General features: G+C 31.4%; 1 protein-coding gene across 4 annotated transcripts in view; it reads left to right on the forward strand.

The window, feature by feature from the left end:
- Positions 1-3,713: 3,713 nt before the first annotated feature.
- Positions 3,714-21,293, forward strand: part of LOC132737178 (cGMP-specific 3',5'-cyclic phosphodiesterase-like) — a 61,637-nt gene continuing 44,057 nt past the window's right edge. For all 4 annotated transcript variants that reach the window (XR_009626698.1, XM_060724433.1, XM_060724435.1 and 1 more), the window contains exons 1-6: positions 3,714-4,332; positions 7,995-8,663; positions 11,010-11,168; positions 13,371-13,460; positions 14,436-14,576; positions 19,241-19,267. Coding sequence is in view for 3 of the 4 variants with exons in the window: in XM_060724433.1 (XP_060580416.1) it covers positions 8,082-8,663; positions 11,010-11,168; positions 13,371-13,460; positions 14,436-14,576; positions 19,241-19,267 (999 nt within the window). In the remaining variant the exon portion in view is untranslated. The remainder of the gene's footprint in view (positions 4,333-7,994; positions 8,664-11,009; positions 11,169-13,370; positions 13,461-14,435; positions 14,577-19,240; positions 19,268-21,293) is intronic.

The raw sequence follows: 21,293 nt of genomic DNA on the forward strand, positions 1-21,293 counted from the left end.
TCTCCGTTCGTTAGTGGAGGGAGTCGACAATACTTTCCAAGGCATCACGTTTCTAACAAATACGGCTCTTGTTAGAGCATCCCTCGCGAATAAGTCACGACAGGTTAACCAATCATCTCTGGTACTTGGTACTTGAGATGACTTGATCTTGACATGCCGTGTGTCTTGTATCGTGTGCCGATAATTGCAAGACAAGTCGGGCACGTATTATACGGTCGGACCTAACTCTATAATGTCGACTGCTTGATGCTAGAAATTTAATTCATATATTAAAACCCTGACAACTACGATACGCATTTCATACAAAACCATTGAATCACAATGTAGAACAAGTTCATTTTACATATTAATAATGATAGGGGTTAAATTAATAATTCAAAGAATGATTGTCAAGTCAGCATATATATGACGTCAATGCAGTAATTAATTATCTGAACAAGCAGAGCTTTGTCTCTGAAACAGCAATAATTCATTTACAGTTTGGATTGTCTGTCTAGGGAAATGTAGAATCATTTTGCGTTTTGCAGCATTAATGATATCTATTAAGTTTCTCTTTGACACGTTACTATCATGAGTATGGCTCCATTTCAAAATAATTGCTATATTTTTCGAAAAAATGAAGAAACCCTGAGAACTCGCGGCATGTTAAATTATCTTAATGCCAGTACCACATTTTGATTGATCCATCGTATATTTTGAGAACAGATGTATGGCGATATTAAGCTAAAAAAAACGATAGAACTACGTATTGCCAATTTCTAATTGTCATTTATTTTTAAAGATTACACTACATGCTTATATAAATAAAACAATATCAATGATAGCATGACGTCTGTGACTGTTTATTTCCTGGTCCTTTTTATGATAAATTATTCAAATACTTTAAGGCTCAAGGATTGAAAACCGCTTAAACCGGTGTGAGAGGGGGTTTTTAGAAATGTTGCACATTACATTTTCCCACACGAACAGACTCAATAAAACCGAATCAGCAACTGTCATTTAAATGTTTTTACTAATAGACTCCAGGTTTTTACAGTCATAGATGCATACTTATCAGTAAAAATTGTTTATTTTTGTATAAAGTAAATCAATCGAATCATATAATCTGTTTAAATTCTTGTAATGACCGTCAAATGGCATGAAATGTATGAAATGATTTGCAAGATCATAGATTAGATAAAATAATACAACTACGATAATAACCCATCAATTCTATGTTTATCATTCGGTCATCCCTGGCAGTACTTAAAATGGAAATTTTGGTTTATTGTTCTAAAAATCACTTTAGGGAATTTGTCGTATTGACTCACATTTATGGACTTATTCAAATTTCGTTGTGCACTGGTGCAGTGACCTGTTGACGATTAGATTGAACATTGCTAAAGCCGGTGCTCTTGCACCTTTGTGACCTTACACAGAACAGACCCAATGAAAGTGAGTCTCCAATTTTTCCGGGTGTTCTATATTTTTTTAATTGTTTCTATTTCTTTCGAGATATCTTACCTTTATACAATTCAAAATTTGTGTAACTGTCTTATACATAGAGATAAATTTTCACTAAGTTGTGCTTCAAAATTGATCTTTTCAGGCATCCCCGAAGTCTGTACTATACATAGCTACGGATCTTATTTAATATGAACACAAGTCACTTTATGGCATCTGTTTAAAGATAGTTATTAAAGTCAGTGACATATGTACACTTATTTAGAGAATTTTTCTGTTTATTATTACAGGGAACCACAACGCAATTAGATCAGAATCGTTTCTTTTTTACTTTGGTTTGTAAATTATGTTTAACGTTCTTTGCAGAATAGTTTTATTGTTTACAACAGCTTTAAAATATTGTTTTACTCTTGAGATGCTGTGATTTTACAAAAATGTACTTTAATAATATTGTGTAAAAACTAAGGATATAAGTGTTTTGCTAAGTGTCTAAGGTTTGAGCTGACACAAGGAAAATTTTTTTTTTCTTTTTTTTTCTTTTTTTTAGATCTGCATGTGTAATGAATAGTAAATCATTTTAAGTGGACAATTACTGTCCTTAGTGCAATTTTGAATCAATTTTCTCTCCTGTCATGTTTTTTCCCACTTTTTATTTACAATTTTAGCAATTTTTAAAGTGTATAAAGCTATTAATCCGCAGCATGTGGTTTACAAAATTATTGTTTGAATTTTTGAAAAATATAAATACTTCCAAAATACGTGTATGACAGAAATATATTTGTCTATTTGCTTAAAAGGGAAAGATACATGAAAAAATATGAATAAACAATTAAAATCCTAATTAGAATAGTTACATAATATTTTGCTGTGTATAGTACTCGTATGTGAGACATCTTATGTTACAATTCGTTCTACAGTCAACCGTTAGATTTTATGAATGTTATGAAATAGAAAAATCTTTATACATTTTTCAGGGCCCATATTGGGCCTTTTTATTTCAAAAAAAACTTTTTTGTGTGTTCTGTTTGATTACATAAAAAAGTTACTCATTTGACAATTACATTAACCATATGTTACTTCTGTCCTTATCTGACAAGTAGAACAATTATAGTTATTAAGTAATTTGTATGGAAGTCAAATACTACTGTTTTTACATTTTGCTTCAAAAATCAACTAACAGTGCTACTTTTTATCAAGTAATAAGCATCTAACATGCTCTGTAACGATTATTTACGCGTTATAAAACTCAGGTTTGCTCTTTCTAACGAAAACAAATATATTCATTTCTGAGGCATAATGTTCACAGGGCATTTGATACAGCAATTTATTTGAAAATTTTGATAATTGCATATTGTCATATTTTATACAGAAATAGTACATTTGTATGTTACAGTTTACTTCGGGACCTTATCTGGAATTTATTTGAAAAATCTATAATACTAAATATCAGTTTGACCTTCTATGAAATATGAATAATTTAATTGGAAAAAATCTAAAAATCATAGATCCCTCGACAGCAGTGAATGCAAATAGTTGAAAATCGTAAACTCGTAAACTCTAATCCATGGCGTGTGATCATTATAGATATTAATGGAAAAGTGTGCTTATTTCTCGACGAAGGACCAGAAAAAAATATAAAAATACTGAGGTGATGCCTCAAATTAATGAGCTATCATAAAAATATTGTTCCTGAAGCAAATGGGCATCAAGTTTCATTGAGTCTTATTTACTACAGACTCGAACAATCCATGCATATGTGATTTACTGAAGCTCCGGAACTTATTTACATATCCCATGAATTAACTTCACGACACTCTTTGTTAACCTACATGATATGGTAATGAATTCTTCTCACCATTTAAACATAAATTATGGTATAGATCGCGAATCTGAGAAATAATGGAGAGGCAGAAATTTTTCATATAATATTGGCATGTGGCGAGGTTGCAATTCTTTTTATTTAGAACGTTTCTAATTGGGTGTGTTAAACAATTATCTCATGCGAAATTGATAAATATCTAAAATATAATATTTTACTATATGATTCCGTCGGCAGTAAAAGTTATTAAACTGGCGATTAAGATAATACTTCGTAGATGTATTCATATATCGAATGATTTTTTTTACCAGACAAGGTCGTTTCCATTTTTAGCCTAACACTTAAGTATTTACGTTGTACTGACGCACATCCGCCTCTGTGTGATCAGTCATAGTTATTTAACGTGTGAAATACATTTTATATAAAATTCAACATCAAAAATAACTAGGCTCTGGGATGATATTTTTCATAATTTTAATCAAATATGAACAGTAAACCTTAACAAATATGTGCAAACAAGTGTTGACCGATAATGACCCTTTTAACTCCATTTCTACCGAGTTTAAGCGTAGAAAACGTTTTCTTATTAAATATACTATACAAACTCTAGTTTGTGATGTGATTACCGCAGTATTTACACAATCTATCACATGTATTATTCTCTTAATCCCACCGTAGTTCAATCAAATCGTACTATCGATCCGTGCTGTTTAAAAGCCTGTATTCTCCAGCTGATGTAACGCGGGAATTTGAGTTGTATCCTAGGGATGCTCTAGTATAGATTGTTTTGCCAGTGAACTAACTGTGTACGGAAATCATTTCCTGTGTATTTGTTGCATGTAGACTTGTGACACAGATGTAAACTATATTTACACGTGGGGATTTTAATTACATGTGAGATCAAATATTTACCGCGTTCTTATAGAATGGTGGATTATCATTTTTCCAGTTTTAGGTGACTTAGTAAAAATGGATGATTGCTTTTAAAGTGGATTTAATGTTTTCATTAACATTTAAGTAAACAAATATTGGCGCGAAATTTAGCGGTGTATTATTATAAGAGGAAAATGGTAAATATTTGTACTTTTGCTTTTTTTATATGGTGTAAGATTACGTAATCATAAATCCTCCTTTATCTTTTAAGTCAGGTATGTTGAATATTTTGTCGTATTGATGTTAAAGATTTTTGCTTGTGAATGCCCTAATAAATTATCAGTTTAAAGTAAAAATTATCGTTTTACACGTAGAGCTTTTCATTTTTATATCTAAAAAATATTTTAAACGCTTAAACAAATAGCAAAAGGATTGGGCAACATTAGCGATCAGCCTTTCTTGATTAACAGGGGCCTTAAAATTGATCAGGGAACTTTTTAACTCACGATTTTAACTTTTCATTAAGGCTTCCTGTTACACTTTTTCTGAAATCTATTGCTTTTGATTAGCCTTCTCTAATTTAATATCTAGATGAATGTAAAAGAAAAATGCATTATCTCTACCCTTTGAGCTAAATCTATACAGATTACCGCAATATAACTTAGAAATATTTTTATTTAAATCATAATTATCATTGAAGTTATAAAATAAAATAAAATTGTAATTCAATATAGTTATGGCATTGACCATATTGGAAAACTCGTGCCTCTTTCTTCATTTAATCATTACTTTTCTCTTAAAAAAGCGATATGGAGCGGGAAAACACCCGACTCGTTATTCGTAGGTCTTGGGTTCCAATGTTCCAATCCAACCTGACGTTTTGTTCTTTTTCGGTTTCCGCAACTCGCACTTGCACGATTACTGGGTTAACCATGGGACAGTCATTTGGCGTGTATTAAGAATACTATATTGACATTAATTGGAAAACATTCACACGAAATGTGTATGAAGTCAATTATTTTCGTAGTGGAGAGTGATCTCCGTATAATATTTTCTTCGACACATTAATCCTGAATTTCTGTAACATATTTTATATCATCTCATTTTGACTGACACGATTGAAGAAGGCTTTTATTCACAGTCAACAGTGATAAATTACATATTTTATTGTAACTCATATCTTATCTCCTTGTCGGGTATTCCGCACGGATTTGATAAGCTGTATAAATGTCATTTTAAAAATGGGACAGATAAAAGGGGTTTTGTTATGTAAAAACCGTCCATTTTATCCCGTCATTATATTAGGCTAAGCCTTCATTGATTTGTGTGACGTCAAAAATGAATTTTGTTTCAATGGCGGCTGTTTATGAAAATTCTTTTAAATCGCTTCAAGGAAATAATGTCAAAAGCTAAATCCACCGGTTTCTATAAAAAGTATTTATTAAGTAGGCCTAAATTCATTTTTAATCGGGACGTGCTCTTTTTAAAACCTAAATTAAGAGCATGTGAGGTACAGAAAGTGGTTGGGTCCTCCTAAATAAACAAAAAATTATGTGGGCTTAGCGGTACTAAATTTTACACTATAACTAAACATATGTCTATTTTTGTTTGTTTGCTTTGTTCGTTGCATGCACCTTAGTCTTACCAACTAGAAACTTAGGACTCTTATTATGACCTCCACACCCTGCCCCCTCCCCCAGTTTGCCACTCAGCATCATTAATTTGATCCAGTTTACAGTCTGTCTTTTCGTGACATGTCTTAAATTGAGTCTAACAAAGTGTAGCCGATTTTTTATTCCAAATATTAAAAAAGAACTGATGTCTTCAATGATCAATATTTTAAATTGCTGTAGAAGAAGTCCAAGAAGATAGGAATCTAAATCATGCCATCTGACAAATTAGATAAGGTTAATTACTTGATAATATTTTGATTTCAATCTTCCAAGGCCCTAATTACCTTACAGGGAATTGGGGCTGGGGCCCTCAGGTAGTGGAATTTTGTCTGTAAACAAAAATACTTGTAATGTATTTTATAAACTACATACTATACTTTGCAAAAATCTAATTTCAATTTGATATTCTCAAGGATCTTCAGCTTTAGGCAGCTAGGTCAACTTTAAATTTCTGATGGTCCAAGTTTTTTTTTCAAAAATAGGGGAAAAATATATAAATCGAGGAGGTCACAGTATGCGGCTGAATTTTGGCACCATAAAACCTGAAATTAGGTGCCTGTATGACCCATGGCCAGTACAGCGTTTTTTTTCAATACTTTGGGAATGGTTAGACTGATTAGAAAAAAATGTGTTATTGTGACTTAAAATGGGAATTTTTATTATGCATTTTTTCAGCTACAAATAAGATTAGTCATCATGAATAAAGATAACTAACAGCTTCCATTGTCCAGGTAGAACTATTGAGTGGTGATTTATATGAATATCTTGGATTATAATGATTTTAGAGAAATCTCTTGGCCTTGTGGGAATTTTGAACTGCCATTTTGGGAATTTAAACATTGGAAATTGGGAATTTTAATGTCTATTTTCTATTGGGAACAGTGCCGTTTTAGGGTAGTAGTTATATAAAAATAAAAACACTGCAGAAACATCAACATATTCTTATTTAATAACCTTGCATTTTTAAAAGGAATCGAGATGACAGTTTTAAACAAAGAAACACAACAAAGTGTACATGTAAAACAAGTTTTGGAGACCAAGAGAAATTGTTAGATTTAAAATATAAATACTTTGTAGGCCTACTATTCAAAATAAAAATGTTTTGAAAATGACTTGAATCGAGATACAGTAATACTTTATTAAACAACAGTTTCTTATAGTGTAATTCTCTCTTGTGTTTTAAATCATTGACAATTCTATCCCTGATTACATGTTGACCATTGTGAATTTTCATTACACAAAATTCAATTGAGAAAAAACAATACTTTTTGGCTTTGTGAATGGGGTCCTATTTCAGCTAGAAGTATAGGTTAGTGTATACATGTAAGTCAACGTAAATGCAATTAAATATTTTCTGTCACGCGACAGATTTAATGGAATTAATAACTTAACAAACACTAACCTACTTAGTGGCTAAGATCTTTGAATCTTTACAAAGTGCAAGTATGATATAGGATAGTATAAAATGACATTCAGTTGATTCTGATTAAATGAATTTAAAATATCTAAGAATTTGAAAATTGGAATAATTTCATTGGACAATATATAATTTCAACTAGAGCTGACATTGACTTAGTGCATAATGAAAGCATATTGATGATATATTGATATCAGATGACAAATACTGTATCCACGATACACTGAAATATCGATAATAACTTATAATTGATTTCACTCCTTTTAAAATAAAATTCAGTAAATTAAAAATACATGTTCTACTTCACACAATTATGTACAGTCTACTCAACTTATAATGAGATCGGTTTTAACGAGATACCGCTTATAACGTACATTCTTCTGTGTCCCGGCCTTTTTCCTTCTATTTTAGAAAGTAGAAATAAGTGATGCTCAACAGATGTCGGATTTCTCAATTTGTTCTGTCCCTGTTATAACGAGACCCAATTATAACGTGGAATCATGCGAAGTCCTGTATCCGGAGTGCACTGTACCTTGTTTAGAAATGCCCATTGCATTTTTTTCTAACCAAATTTTGTTATCACTTGCTAAGAAATATGTCCATATAGTATTAGACATGCACATCAGCTTCTGTATATATGTTAAGGGTGATTTTTCATCATTTCTAGACATTTAAATTTTAATTCGATGATAGCTCTAATTTCAACCATTAACATCAAGAAATAAAACACTGCAAGTCTAATTACAACATTGCTTTACATTTTTTTCAGGAAGAAGTTGCAGTCAGAAGTATGAGGGAAAGCTTTAGCTCATAACCTTTTCAAAAAGGTCTTGTTTACAGCGCATACTCATTTAAAATGGATGGTACAAACATGGAAACAAATCTGAATGAAGAGGATGTGGAGAATTTTCTACTGGAGAATTCTGAGTTTCTTGAAAACTGGCTCAAAAAACATGCAACGCCAGAACTTATGTACAGAATTAAAAACATTGATGCACCTGGATTGAAACCAAAGTTTAATGCATCAGCTAGAAATTCTATCACTTCAAACATGTTCAAAAATTATGTTGATGGAATGGTGAGAAAAAGAAAACGATCTCTTGTGCAAAGAGATAAGCTTTTAGCTATGAATGAGTCAGAAATGTTTATGGAACTCATTAGAGACATCGCAAGTGAGTTGGACGTAAATGTCTTGTGTCATAAAATATTACGTAATGTTAGTGTTTTGACTGGTAGTGACAGAGGGAGCTTGTTTCTGGTCAGGGGATCAAAAGACAATAGGCTTTTAGTATCAAAACTGTTTGATGTGACGGAAAATTCAACTCTGGAAGATTCGTTGCATACTGAAGAGACAGAAATAAAAATTCCGTTAGGAAAAGGGATTGTGGGAACAGTAGCACTAACCAAAGAAGCTGTTAACATCAAAGATGCTTACGAGGTAACCAAAAGAATCCATGTGACATTGACAATGTAGCATGGGACTCTGTATTATCCACATATTAAACATTTCCTGTATGTCTGCATTGAATTTCATTGATGAATTTAATGATTAATATTGTATGTGAAGCCAAACAAATTCAACTAATCATTACAATTTTTATTGAATGGAGCCAAAGAATTTTAACTTCAATGTATGCATGACCGCACATTACAAAATACTGAGAGTATGTTGGTAATAGAGTTGCGTAGATAATACAGAGTTACTTAGTATAATGAGGTGTATTTTTTAATATTTGTGTGATTAATTAGATTATTTAAAACATTTCAGTTTTATTAGCATCACACAGAATCACAAGGGATAATAAAGACTGTGTATGCCTCTCATCCTTGTCTAGCTTGGGTCATAACCATGTGATAGGGGTGTCATCGATTCAATCGATATCGGTGTATCAATGATATTTGTTATCCGATTCGATATCGATTCCATTTTTTGAATATCGGATATGGAATGCACATATAATTTCTAGCTAAAGAGACTTCAGCGAACAGGTTTTATAGAACTGACAGACCTGTTTACTGTCGCAAAACATCAAAATAAAAGCGACATATAAAGTTATGAATGCCAGAAACATTTTTTTTCTAAAATGAAAACGGAAATCAATGCCAAAGTTACCTCCCAGTGTCTCTAACGAATGCTGCCTAATTTCGTTGTAATCTCGCACGTCTGCTAAGTGGATGTGTAGAAATGCCAAGAAAAATTTGTCAGTGTTTCTTTGTTAAAATTATGATTACAAAATGTTAAACTTAAATAATTATTCAGGTTCTACACACGATAATTTGCCAATTAAACCCGGCTTAATTGGAACGGCAAGGGCGGGATTTAGCATGATCAGTAACTACGTAATAGCAACAACAACAACTAAAGTAAAATGGAAAAGGCTTTAAACTTTATAGTTACTAGTCATTAGTTTTCATTTATAGCTATATGATAAAAAAGAAACAAATTGTTCAGTTTTCATAGTTTATCTTTTTTGCATTTGTCTATATATAACTGCTTTGTCAGTGTCCTTAGGAAACATTTAAAAAGACTTGAAAGCTAAAATTTAGCCTGGCAATCGATATATCGCTGTATCGCCGATAATTCATTACCGATATATCAATACAAAAATCCTTATCGATGACACCTCTACCATGTGACCTCTGGCTCATTTATCAGTAGTACTAGTTAGTAAGATCTGGGAAGCTTACATTTAATAGTGATTCAAATAACTTGAAAAAAGCTTTAAATTTTCTTTGGAATTAAGCAAAATTATATATATAATTACACTGAAATAGACAGAATCGCTAAAGTGGATATAAAATTAAAGACATTTTTTAACAAATGTGGTTGAATATTATTTATTGTAAAAGCATCAGTGATTTTTCCCCTGTACTTCACAGCCGAATATTGACTGTTTCCCCCAGTCCAAAATATGTATATTTTCCCCTGAAATGCCACTCAGAACCATCACTTAAAACCAGCTGACTTATATCAACTTGTTGAAAAATTCATTTCAGCTATCTCTTTATAAAATGTTGGGTAAATTCTATTCTGAGTTGTTAGAATTTGATTACACTCCGGGCCTTCTCCCTTTTCTGATATATCATTTCAGGAAGCCACAGATTGTTTTGAAAAACTGAAAAAGAAAATCACTGGACATAATAATATTCATATTTGTTTTGAATTTTCAAAAACAACCTGTGACTTTCTGAAGGGGAAAATATAGCACAATAAATTATAAGAAAGGGAATCTCTATCATTAATAGCTGCCACACATTTAATCAAATTTTCAAATTAATTCCAATTTAACATCCTTGGTACTATCTATAGGCTATCAGCCACTATCTATAGTCTGTCTTTTAGTCTATTATAATTAACTAAGGGGTCACTGTTCTAAGGATAAATACACACAGGGCATTTTAGGGGAAAATAAAGCATTTTAGGGGAAAATACAGCATTTTTGGACCATGGGAAACAGCCTATGTTCAGCTTTAAATAGAAAAACCCACTGATATTAATAGAGTACATGCAAAAAAATGTAAGCTCCCCCCCCCACCCCACCAACCACACACACACTTTTAAAGAAAAATGGAAGATGGAAGGTCGCCATATGACCTAAACTGTGTCTTGTAATGTTTTACCCAACCAAGAAAAATACCCTGATCTTTAAAAAGTTAACAAAATTTAATAAGAAGTCAAAGCAACTGATTGGTTTCCACAAAGGTGGGGGATGTACATGTTTCAGAAACATCTTTTGTGTTTTTACTTATATATTATCTATATTTATTTATACATTTATTATAGGATCCAAGGTTTAACAAGGATATTGATATTAAAACAGGGTACAGAACCCACAGTATTTTATGCATGCCAATTCAAAACCATGACAATGAAGTGATAGGGGTAGCTCAAATTATAAACAAAATTACCGGCAATCACGAGTTTGAGGAACAGGATGTTGAGGTAAGTACTATGTGAATTACTTTATTTTATGAAAAGACCCTATAAGGGGTCTGAATCTGTAGTCCAGTGATTTTTCATCTTATATAACAAAGGCCTATGAAAGGACTCTTCCCAACTGAGTTTCTTTAAAGTCATGCAGTTTTCCAAAAAAATCTGGACTAACACTAGCTTTTTTCTTCCCAAATTAGCAATTTTTGCTATATTTTTTTTCCCTAAGTTAATCCCAATTAAGTAAGTGTCAAAAAAGTTTTGTTTTGGGTCTCTCTAATTACTACCCTTTGTTTTTTTCCACTGATGTTCCTAGAATATTTATTGACTTTCCTCCCCTTGTGTCTGAAGGGTTGCCGGCATAAGAATCGCTGCTGCTGTGAGCCACCATTTATACCTGCATGATTGTAAGAGATGACTAAATTGGATTGAATGACTGGAGTCTATATGCATCTCTTAGCTCCAGCACTTGTGGGTTGGTTTTGACCCCTGGTGTTGCTTTGAAGATTGTAACACCCAAGGTTAGCCAAAATCATCTTTCCTGTTTTTGCACCATATGACCTAAACTCAGCTGTGTTGGTGCATCATAAAATCAAACAAACAAATTACAAACAATGTACATGACATGCATATACATTTATACGTTAACATGTGTATATAAAATTAAATAAAAATAATATAATAATAAAAAAAAATTCCTATTCACTATCTTTATGTTGGGGTTATATATAAGACCAGAATTTTTCTTTTCGCCCTAAGCAAGATATAGTCAAGCTCATCACATGACTCAAGTTTTATTTAATAAATTATGTAACAGTGATTTTTGTACTGCATATTGACCTTGTACAGGCATAACATTTAACTTTATGCTTAAATAATGAATAAATTATTACCTTAAGAATTGCTTGATTTGTACAAGTACAAATATACTTTAAAAATAATGTATACAATCATGTGTTAACAATTTATTTTAGCATCAATTTTTAAATTTGCTTATTTGATATAAATGATATTTAAGATAGAATGAAAGTTTGAAAAAAATGTGAATTGAGTTTGAAAGATTTCTATTTAAATTTGTTATAACAATAATAGACAACCTGACTGAATTTCACATCATTTTACATAAACAGCATCAGCATCCTTTGATAACTGTCAATCTATTATGGGTTTTTCAAGAGACCTATTACTAGCCAATCAATTATATAATTTGTCCATGACTTACAAATAGGCATTCAATAAAAATGGTATAATTATGGAAGTTAGAAATGCTGTGGAATTTGTGTCATAAAAAAGAAACAAAAGCAAAAAAACAAACAATAAAAACATATCAAATTTACTTATTGTTGCACATTAGATTTTGTCATTTTGTAGATAAATAATGTTGTGAAAGGTTATCAAAATAAAAACATAGGTGCCGCTATTTTCTGATATTCTGTAACACCTTTAAATTTTTCAAATCACACAAGCAATTTTGGTTTTCCATTAGCTGCCTTTCACAGAAAGTCCTAAGTGTAGCCTAAAACCAACTTTAGGACTAACTTAGACCGTTTCAATAAACTTTTTTATCTTTATTTAAATACTGTAGGCTATAAATAAATGTACTCTCCTGGGAAAAGTTAAGAAGTACACTGACAAACTTTTTTATTCACAATGTATAAATGCCCATCAGCATTACTATTCAGAAATTACATAGGAGTCATAATTTTTGACATTTTCTTTGAAACAGAAAATTGTCTCAGTTTTGGTCTTAATTCTATAAACCACAGCCCATAATCTGATTTGCTTTCAAAAATGCTTTACTAACAGGTAATCATTGATTGATTAATTTATTGATTGCTTAATTGATTGATTGATTGATTGGTTGATTGATTGATTGAAAGGTAAAAAAATAGTTATCATCTATTGTTGACTGTATTATCCGAGAACATGGCGTTATTTTGGAGCTGTCTGATTAACCTTTCTATCAAAATTAACTATTTCTAAAATGACATTTATTGCCTTTACTTAAATATTAATACCATAATTATTGGTACAGAATTCCCTTCATCTGTTGTACATAGATTGGGCAGGCTTTCAGGTCAGTTTGACCAAGGTCATGGCCAGTCTGGCTTAAAGAAATAGATTTTCTACTTTTTCTCATGTTAAGTTTTAGATTTGTCAAACTGACAACAGATAGCATCTACTAGACTTATACCAATTATTGTTGTTTTCCAGATGTTCAGGAAGTACTTGATGTTCTGTGGAATTGGGATAATGAATGCTCAACTGTTTGAGATGTCTGTTCAAGAATATCAACGCAATAAGGTAAACATTCATGGAAATATAATGATATCATGTACACAAGTGTACCTATATACAAGTCATTGTACCCTGGAGTTCCTTGACCTCATAAAGATATTTTTGTATATACATTGTAATAGAAACATGCAAGGCTTGTCTATTTTTCCCTGAAGTCTGAAGTAATTTTCTCTCATTGTTGATTTAATGACTCTCTAAATATGTAAATATTAGGGTAATTCATGTAAATATGGCATTGACTTTCCCCAGAATTCATAAAATAAACAACAGCAAATTAACTACAAAACTTACTAATGAAGCAGGGTTTTCTTTAAGAAGCCAAAAATAAACTGAAACATCTGAAATGCATTTAGGGCTGCCTCAAATTTGAGCAAACAGTCTATCTGTATGTTAATAAAAAAAAGTCTATGCTGTATCCTGTAATAAAGAGCCAAAATCTCCTTTCAAAATCTAAAACATCTTGATTAGTGCTGCTCAAATGAAAAGTTATGCTGTATGTAATAAAACAAAAAATGGTGGCCTCAAATTCAAAACAGACTGTCTAATGACATCATCCCTAGTGCAATTCATGGGTTCACTGTGTAATAACATTTTGTTGAAATAAGAGAAAAATCTCCTTTTTCAAAGGTAAACCCTTTGTGTCATGATTATGACAAAACATGCACACAATTTGGTGTTAATGGCAGGCAGGACTCCCTGCCTATAAAAAGAATGCATCCTAAAAATCACCATTACATGTTTGAAACTAAATGCATCCTCAGCAAAATTATTGTGTTCTGGGTGTAGGAAGCAGAGGTAAGAAAAATAATCACTGATGGACATATTTTATTTTAACGGTTCAGATCTACTTCTATTTTTAGATAAAATGTGCAGACAGCTACAAATAAAAACTAAAAACCTGTATATGAGGGTTTTAAATCTGCGGCCTTATTTTTTTCCGCAGAATTAAGTATACTTATTTGGCATTGTCATATATTACAGCTTTTGCTCAACCTGGCACGAGGGGTGTTTGAAGAACAACAAAACCTTGAGAAACTTGTGCAGAAAATTATGCTCGATGCTCAGGAACTTTTACAATGTGAAAGGTGCAGCGTTTATCTTATTGATGACACACTAGATGCTGTATGTATTATTCATAAATTTTATTCCTATACTTCGTAAGTTTATTCCTATACTGTGTAATTTGATAAAATTATATGGTTCACTGGACTAGGACGTGTAAATTTTGAAATTTAGTTTTCAACTGATGGATTGAAATAATTTGAAAAAAGTAGAAGTTTTGAATTTTACAGATTTGTAATGTTAATTTCTTAGTTGTTTTAATTTAAGAAAAAAAACCCGGCAACTTCTTAAATAGATATGCAGATATTGATATGATTGTAATAATGGTAATGCTATGATGTTAATATGTGATATTTTATATTACTATATGTCTGTCATGATTGTTATACATTGTATGTGATATTTTGTATACTGTTTGTCTATCATGATGTTTACATGAGATATTTTGTATGACTTTATCTTTCGTGATGTTTATATGTGATATTTTGGATCATTTTGTCTTCCCATATGTTCATATATGATATTTTGTATTACTTTGTCTTACCTGATGTTCATATGTGATATTTTGTATTACTTTGTCTTCCCTTATATTCATATGTGATATTTTGCATTACTTTGTCTTCTATGATGTTCATATGTGATATTTTGTATCATTTTGTCTTCCCTGATGTTCATATGTGATATTTTGTATTACTTTGTCTTCCCTTATGTTCATATGTGATATTTTGTATTACTTTGTCTTCCCTGATGTTCATATGTGATATTTTGTATTACTTTGTCTTCCCTGATGTTTATATGTGATATTTTGTATTACTTTGTCTTCCCTGATGTTTATATGTGATATTGTATTGATATGGTTCTTTTGTGTATTTTATATAGATATTGTGTTATATGTGATAAATTCTATACAGATATAATGGTTATATATGATATAAGTTATATATTGATGATTATATGTGATGCACTGTTATCTATTTATATTTCATGTTATAATGTATAGGGACATCACAAGTTTACAGGCATGTTTGCAAGTATTCTTAAGAAATTCAATAATAAAAGACTGCTTGCATCCATGTGTGCAGACAAACAGGTATTTGTGTGTGAATAATTTTTTCAAAATCATAAAAAATAATCTTAAAACAAGGTTGTAAATTTTGTCAAAAATTGTTTAACACCAATCTATGAATTTCTATATGAGCGGCGTCATGACAAAACCAACATAGTGCGTTTGCGACCGGCATTGATCCAGACCAGCCTGCACATCCGCCCAGTCTGATCAGGATCCATGCTGTTGGCTATCAGTTTCTCTACTTGAAATAGAGTTGGTAATTGAACAGCATGGAACCTGATCAGACTGCGCTGGTCTGGATCCATGCTGGTTGCAAACGCACTATGTTGGTTTTGTCGTGACGCGGCTCGTAACCCCTTGACCATCCTTCATTGATAAATAAGAACAAACTAACCTCCAAATAAAGGTCATTTGTTGATGGTCATATTTGGTCTCTCCTTTGTGGGCCTTTATTCACAGGTTTTTTTATTCCATCAGTCAGAAAACATTTTAAGTTAGCATTGTTGCCGTGTGGTTAACACGTCAGACTAGTTATATAAGGATTTCTGGCTGTGTGGGTTTAAACCCTGACAGGGTTTAGCCAAGAAACTGGTGTTTAGCCAAGAAACTGGTGTTTAGCCAAGAAACGCCAGCAAACTAAAATGAAATAAACTAGAATTCGATATGATAATGAAACTGAAACCAGTAAATAGAGAGTTCATAATGGCCTGTCTAGATCTGATATATCAGGTCAAATACACAATCATCTAAAAGCAATAAAGAAAACAATCTTGATTTCTCTTAAAGACAATATCAGTCCAAATTGAATATTATATTATATAGATCTTTATTTATGAAACTGTTATTTGGTCAAATATTGTCCATAAAGGAGAAAACAATCCATTGATTGGTATCGTTATAGTATGATATTTGACCTTTTTATCATTTGACCATTTGATTAAGCTAGCCCTGAAAAGATCAATTTTTGCTTGATACATATATATGGCTTATTATTCCTGAATTAATCTTGACACAAATTGGTATGACTCTTTTTTGCATATTAGCATAAATTGTATAATTATTTTGTCAAAAGTCGGGGAAATAAGATAATTATAATCACCCACGAGACTTACTTTAAAGCATTTATTTGGCCCTTGAAAAAGCTGAAGGAACACCAAAATACCAAAGGTGTGTTACTTGATGAAGAATTATTTAGTTCATTGGGAAAACATTTTATTTAATAGTTAAAAATTTTATGACTGAGGCAACAAATTGTTAGGTAACGTCCTGTGTGTTGGGGGAAAAACCAGCAGTAAGTATGTATAAAATATTCTTGGCCTATATTAAGTAATTTATAGATGATTTTCTTGTATTTAACATCCTTGTTCTAAGATCATGACCACAATGATTAAATCTTTGGAGTGTTTAGATCTAAAAATAAAACAACTACGCACAATTAACACTTGTAGTGGATCACACCTTTAATTCTAATAATAGATTCACAGCAACACTGTCATAACTCTTTTCTCGAAAGTTCAATAGCATTACTATGAACTCACATGGTTCCTTTTCTTTGTAGAACTGTCAAACAAAGTTTCATCTATGTGTCAAATGAAACCATAAAAAAGAATTTTGTAGGAAATTTCTTACGTAGATTTGTAGATTTCTTTTAAAGTTGTTGTCAGATTTTATAAGGCCTCATTTGAGTGTTATTTAGTTCGTTTTTAGATATATGTCAAAATAAATACATAATATATGTTTAAACATACAAATATTCTAATACATTCATAGACATTCATAGGTTTAATTAATCTATGAAATTAGAAACAGTTGTTTGGGTATGATATATACAAAAATATATAAAAGTTTATAACAGGTCCAGACAAAGATACCCAAATAAACTTACTCTGAAATTAAGAATATTTGGGTTTTTCCCAGCTTATTCATATAAAGGTACAAACAAATTTTACAGTTACAGCTTCAAAAATAAGCGCAAGAGGTTGACTTATCTATTTTGATGGGTAGAGCACCATAGACATGATAGATCTATAACAGTAAACGTTTGTTTGTACCTACTGATTAGCTGGGGAAAACCCACATTTGAGGAGTTCCAGATAACATTTATTAAGCAAGCTTGTACTTTTACTGTTTGATATAATGTGTACAGACAGATTAGAAGTAACTCATTAGGTCTGATATAAGAAGTCTAGAATTGTATGTGACATTTCTTAGAAGTACATCAGTAATAAGATTATTTTAATTGTTTTATTCTGTCTGGACTGTTTAAGAAGTGAACAATCGTATTAAATATGACAATGGATGTTAAATCTGAATTTAAATCTTAACCCACTAGGAATGTAGGCAATTTAGCCTTTGCCATCAGTATAGTCTGAGCCAATCCTGCACATATTCAGGGCTCTATGGTGCTGGTAGCTTACTTTTTTTGTTTCGAAAATTGAAATTTCTTAAAACTTGAATACATTGCAGTTCAGCCTGCTCCCATTAACTACCAAAATTTGAAAGTCACAGACCAAAATTGTCTGACATTGAAAGTCATATTATAAAGGTAAAGAAGGAAAAACATTTTATTTTGGAAATCACAAGCCAAAATCAGGAGTAAATGACTCCCAAACTTCCACTAAATTGGATGCCCAGAGTCTGTTGGAAATCCTATCATAGCAAAATTGTTTAACAAATTAAGTTATAGTTTAACCTCCCAAGAACATCTCTATTTATAACAAGCTTATGGTCTATTTTTTGTTCTATATTGATCAGTAAGACAATACAGTAAGAAATATCATAGACACCGCAAAGATAAAATAGCATTGTTGTTTTCGTTAGCACATAATTATGTTGCCCTTGGGGTCTTATATCAAAATCATACAAAATGACATTTATAGATCTATGGAAATAAAATACAATTAGCTAAGGAAAGAAGGTAATGGGTTTATTTTAAGACATGAAAGAATCCTTCTCTGAAGTGTCTCATAAGAAAAAGTGACCCGTTTGCGTAAAAAAATATGAAAACCAATTTATTGCTTTCTTTTTAATTTGTGTAAAAAATAAAAATTAATTTGGATGCATTTTTAGGTATTACTTGCATAAGGGATATGTTACGCATAGTTATTTGTTTCTATATATAATATCACTTTTTTTTTCTTTTGTGAATCAATAACATTGTTTCAACTTTCTTTACTTGCTTTATAAAAGGTTGTGTGTTTGTCATATTCAGTATTATTGTTACTTATAATGGACCAACAGTGAAGAGTTAATTTTTTAACTTAAAACTAGTCAAGTCACTGTGGTGATTTGTTAATTTAATATTGTTTGTAGATTAAGATACTGGAATACATAAAAAAATCCATTTCTAGTCTATTTTAAGACAGCAGTTCATACAAAGATTAGTCTTGTCGGTTTAAAAATCTTGCCTTGATAAGCAAAAACCCAGTAACAGATTCTACCCATGCAACCAATGCAGACCAAGATCAGCCGGCACATCCGTGAGGTCTGGTCATGGTTTGCACTATTCACTATTGACAGTCAGTACATATTTTGAAATTTTCCCTAAAATGATGAATGGTTTTGCCCAGATTGACCAATCCCATGATGGGCAAGTCCATTTTAAGATATTTAGTATGTTTTTTTTTAACTAATATAAAAAGTTCATTGATTTCAGCCACATTACGTTCAACGTCAGGTGGAGGTAAAAACAAGCCTGTTATATTTTTTCTATGCTGGCTGCAAATGTATATTTTTCTTCTGCATTTTTTCCTGCTTGTAGATATATTATTTAAAACTGTAGGGAAGAGATTGTACATGACAAACCCTTAATAATCTGTATATCAGTGCTGGCAATATTACTTGGCTGGCTAAATATGGCAGCACAAAACATGAAGCCAGGCCTGGGCCTGCATTTTGCACTTGCATCATATTCTGACAAAACTGACAAAAATTTATTGATTTCCATCTTGAAAGTCCTTGTAGTTACAAATGACATTACAAAAACAACAGAAATGCATATCTGAAATATAAATTTAGTATTTTATAGTTATAATTATGATGTAAAGCATAATTATTATTGTCACCAGCTTTCAGTCAGTCTTCAACTCTTTTGCATGTGTAGCTAGACAAGTTAAGTCAAAATATCTAACAACAATTTTATTCAGTTTTAAATTTACTCAAAAGATAATTCACACTAAGGGTGTGAAGCAATATCATCCATTAACATGTTCTTAAATGGTACAACATATAATTATACAATTCTAACTTGATTAAACCCCCTTCTTTAAAATCTTCCACATCGCAATCTGATGGCTTTTATACAGTCGACTCTCGTTATCTCGAAGTCATCGGGACCGTCCAAAAAATATCGAGATAACGAAATATCGAGATAAACATATAAGGGTTTGAATAAGGCAGAAACTGATTTTTACAAAAGACATGTGCATACCTTATGTCAAATAAAATTTTCAGGGTGGTTCATCCAAATATCCTCCTGGGTTAGTTATCAAGATTGTTCCACCGCTGATGGATTTGGTGGTAATGTTGTGAAACAATTTTTTAACGATAGCGTTTCTATACCTTCACTATTTCATTTACTAAAGTCATAATGAATTGATACAGTGTTCGAATATTTATTAAAAACGTAAAATTCACTCATTTTGGACATAAGTCAATCAACACGCTAAATAGATGAACTTTTATAAAAACAGCTTAACTTGTTACAAACATAATCCTCATTATGACACAGGCTATTGAGCAATTATTGTCTAGTTTGTGTTTTTCACATGTCTGAATGAACAGACGAAAGAAAATTATTAGTCGAGATAAACAAAGGATAATAGTGTGAAAATAACTATTGGGGCTGAAATTTTACATCGAGATACTGAAAATATCGAAATAAAAATATCGAGATTAACAAATATTTCCAATATAGATAAAGAAGGAAGAAAATCGGGACTTTCAAAAGTTCATCGAGATAACGAAATATCGAGAAAAGCGATGTCGAGATAACGATAGTTGACTGCATATGGCATTATGTGGCTTCAGTATTGTTAGACTGATTGAAAATGTTTGCTGCATTGCTGAAGTAATAATAGGAAAGGCATACATTTTAAACAGAAATGATCTGTATTTGTATTAAAGTAATTAGACATAAACCAATGCACAAGAGACTCACAGGCACAAGTGCATTTTAAATAGAGATTTTTTAATTTAAATTTTATGCAAACTTGCATATAAAATTAAATCTGAAAATTTTCAAATATTAGCTCATTAAACCTTTCACATTATAATCTACAATATAATTATGTATTACTATCTTATATAAACAGATACCCTACCATCAGTTTAAATTTCACTCTGCTTTAAGGAAAGGAATTAAATTTGTTAAGTCATATTGACACCTTGGAGTAAAATAATAATGTTAATTCTTTGTTCAAACAGATCTGAAAATAAAGTATTTATTAGGGTATTAATACATTTCAAGCCCCTTGTGGCTGAGGGGTTGCTTTATAGGGTTGAGGTGCAAGAATTGCGGCCATCTTTTATCCCTGTATGATCAAAAGAGTCGACTAATGGGTTTGAATAATTGGAGTCTATCCAACAGATGAGGTGGTGTTGACCCCTGGCATTAATTCTAGGTTTATAATACCCAATGTTAGCTAGAATTTATAATATTTCCGTAACAGTTAGGGATGTCAGTTTGTTGAGAGCATTCATCTGTCACT

This window comes from Ruditapes philippinarum, unplaced genomic scaffold (genome assembly GCF_026571515.1).
Source record: "Ruditapes philippinarum isolate M1 unplaced genomic scaffold, ASM2657151v2 ctg2363_1_1_1_1, whole genome shotgun sequence".
In the NCBI taxonomy this organism is placed as follows: Eukaryota; Metazoa; Mollusca; class Bivalvia; order Venerida; family Veneridae; genus Ruditapes; species Ruditapes philippinarum.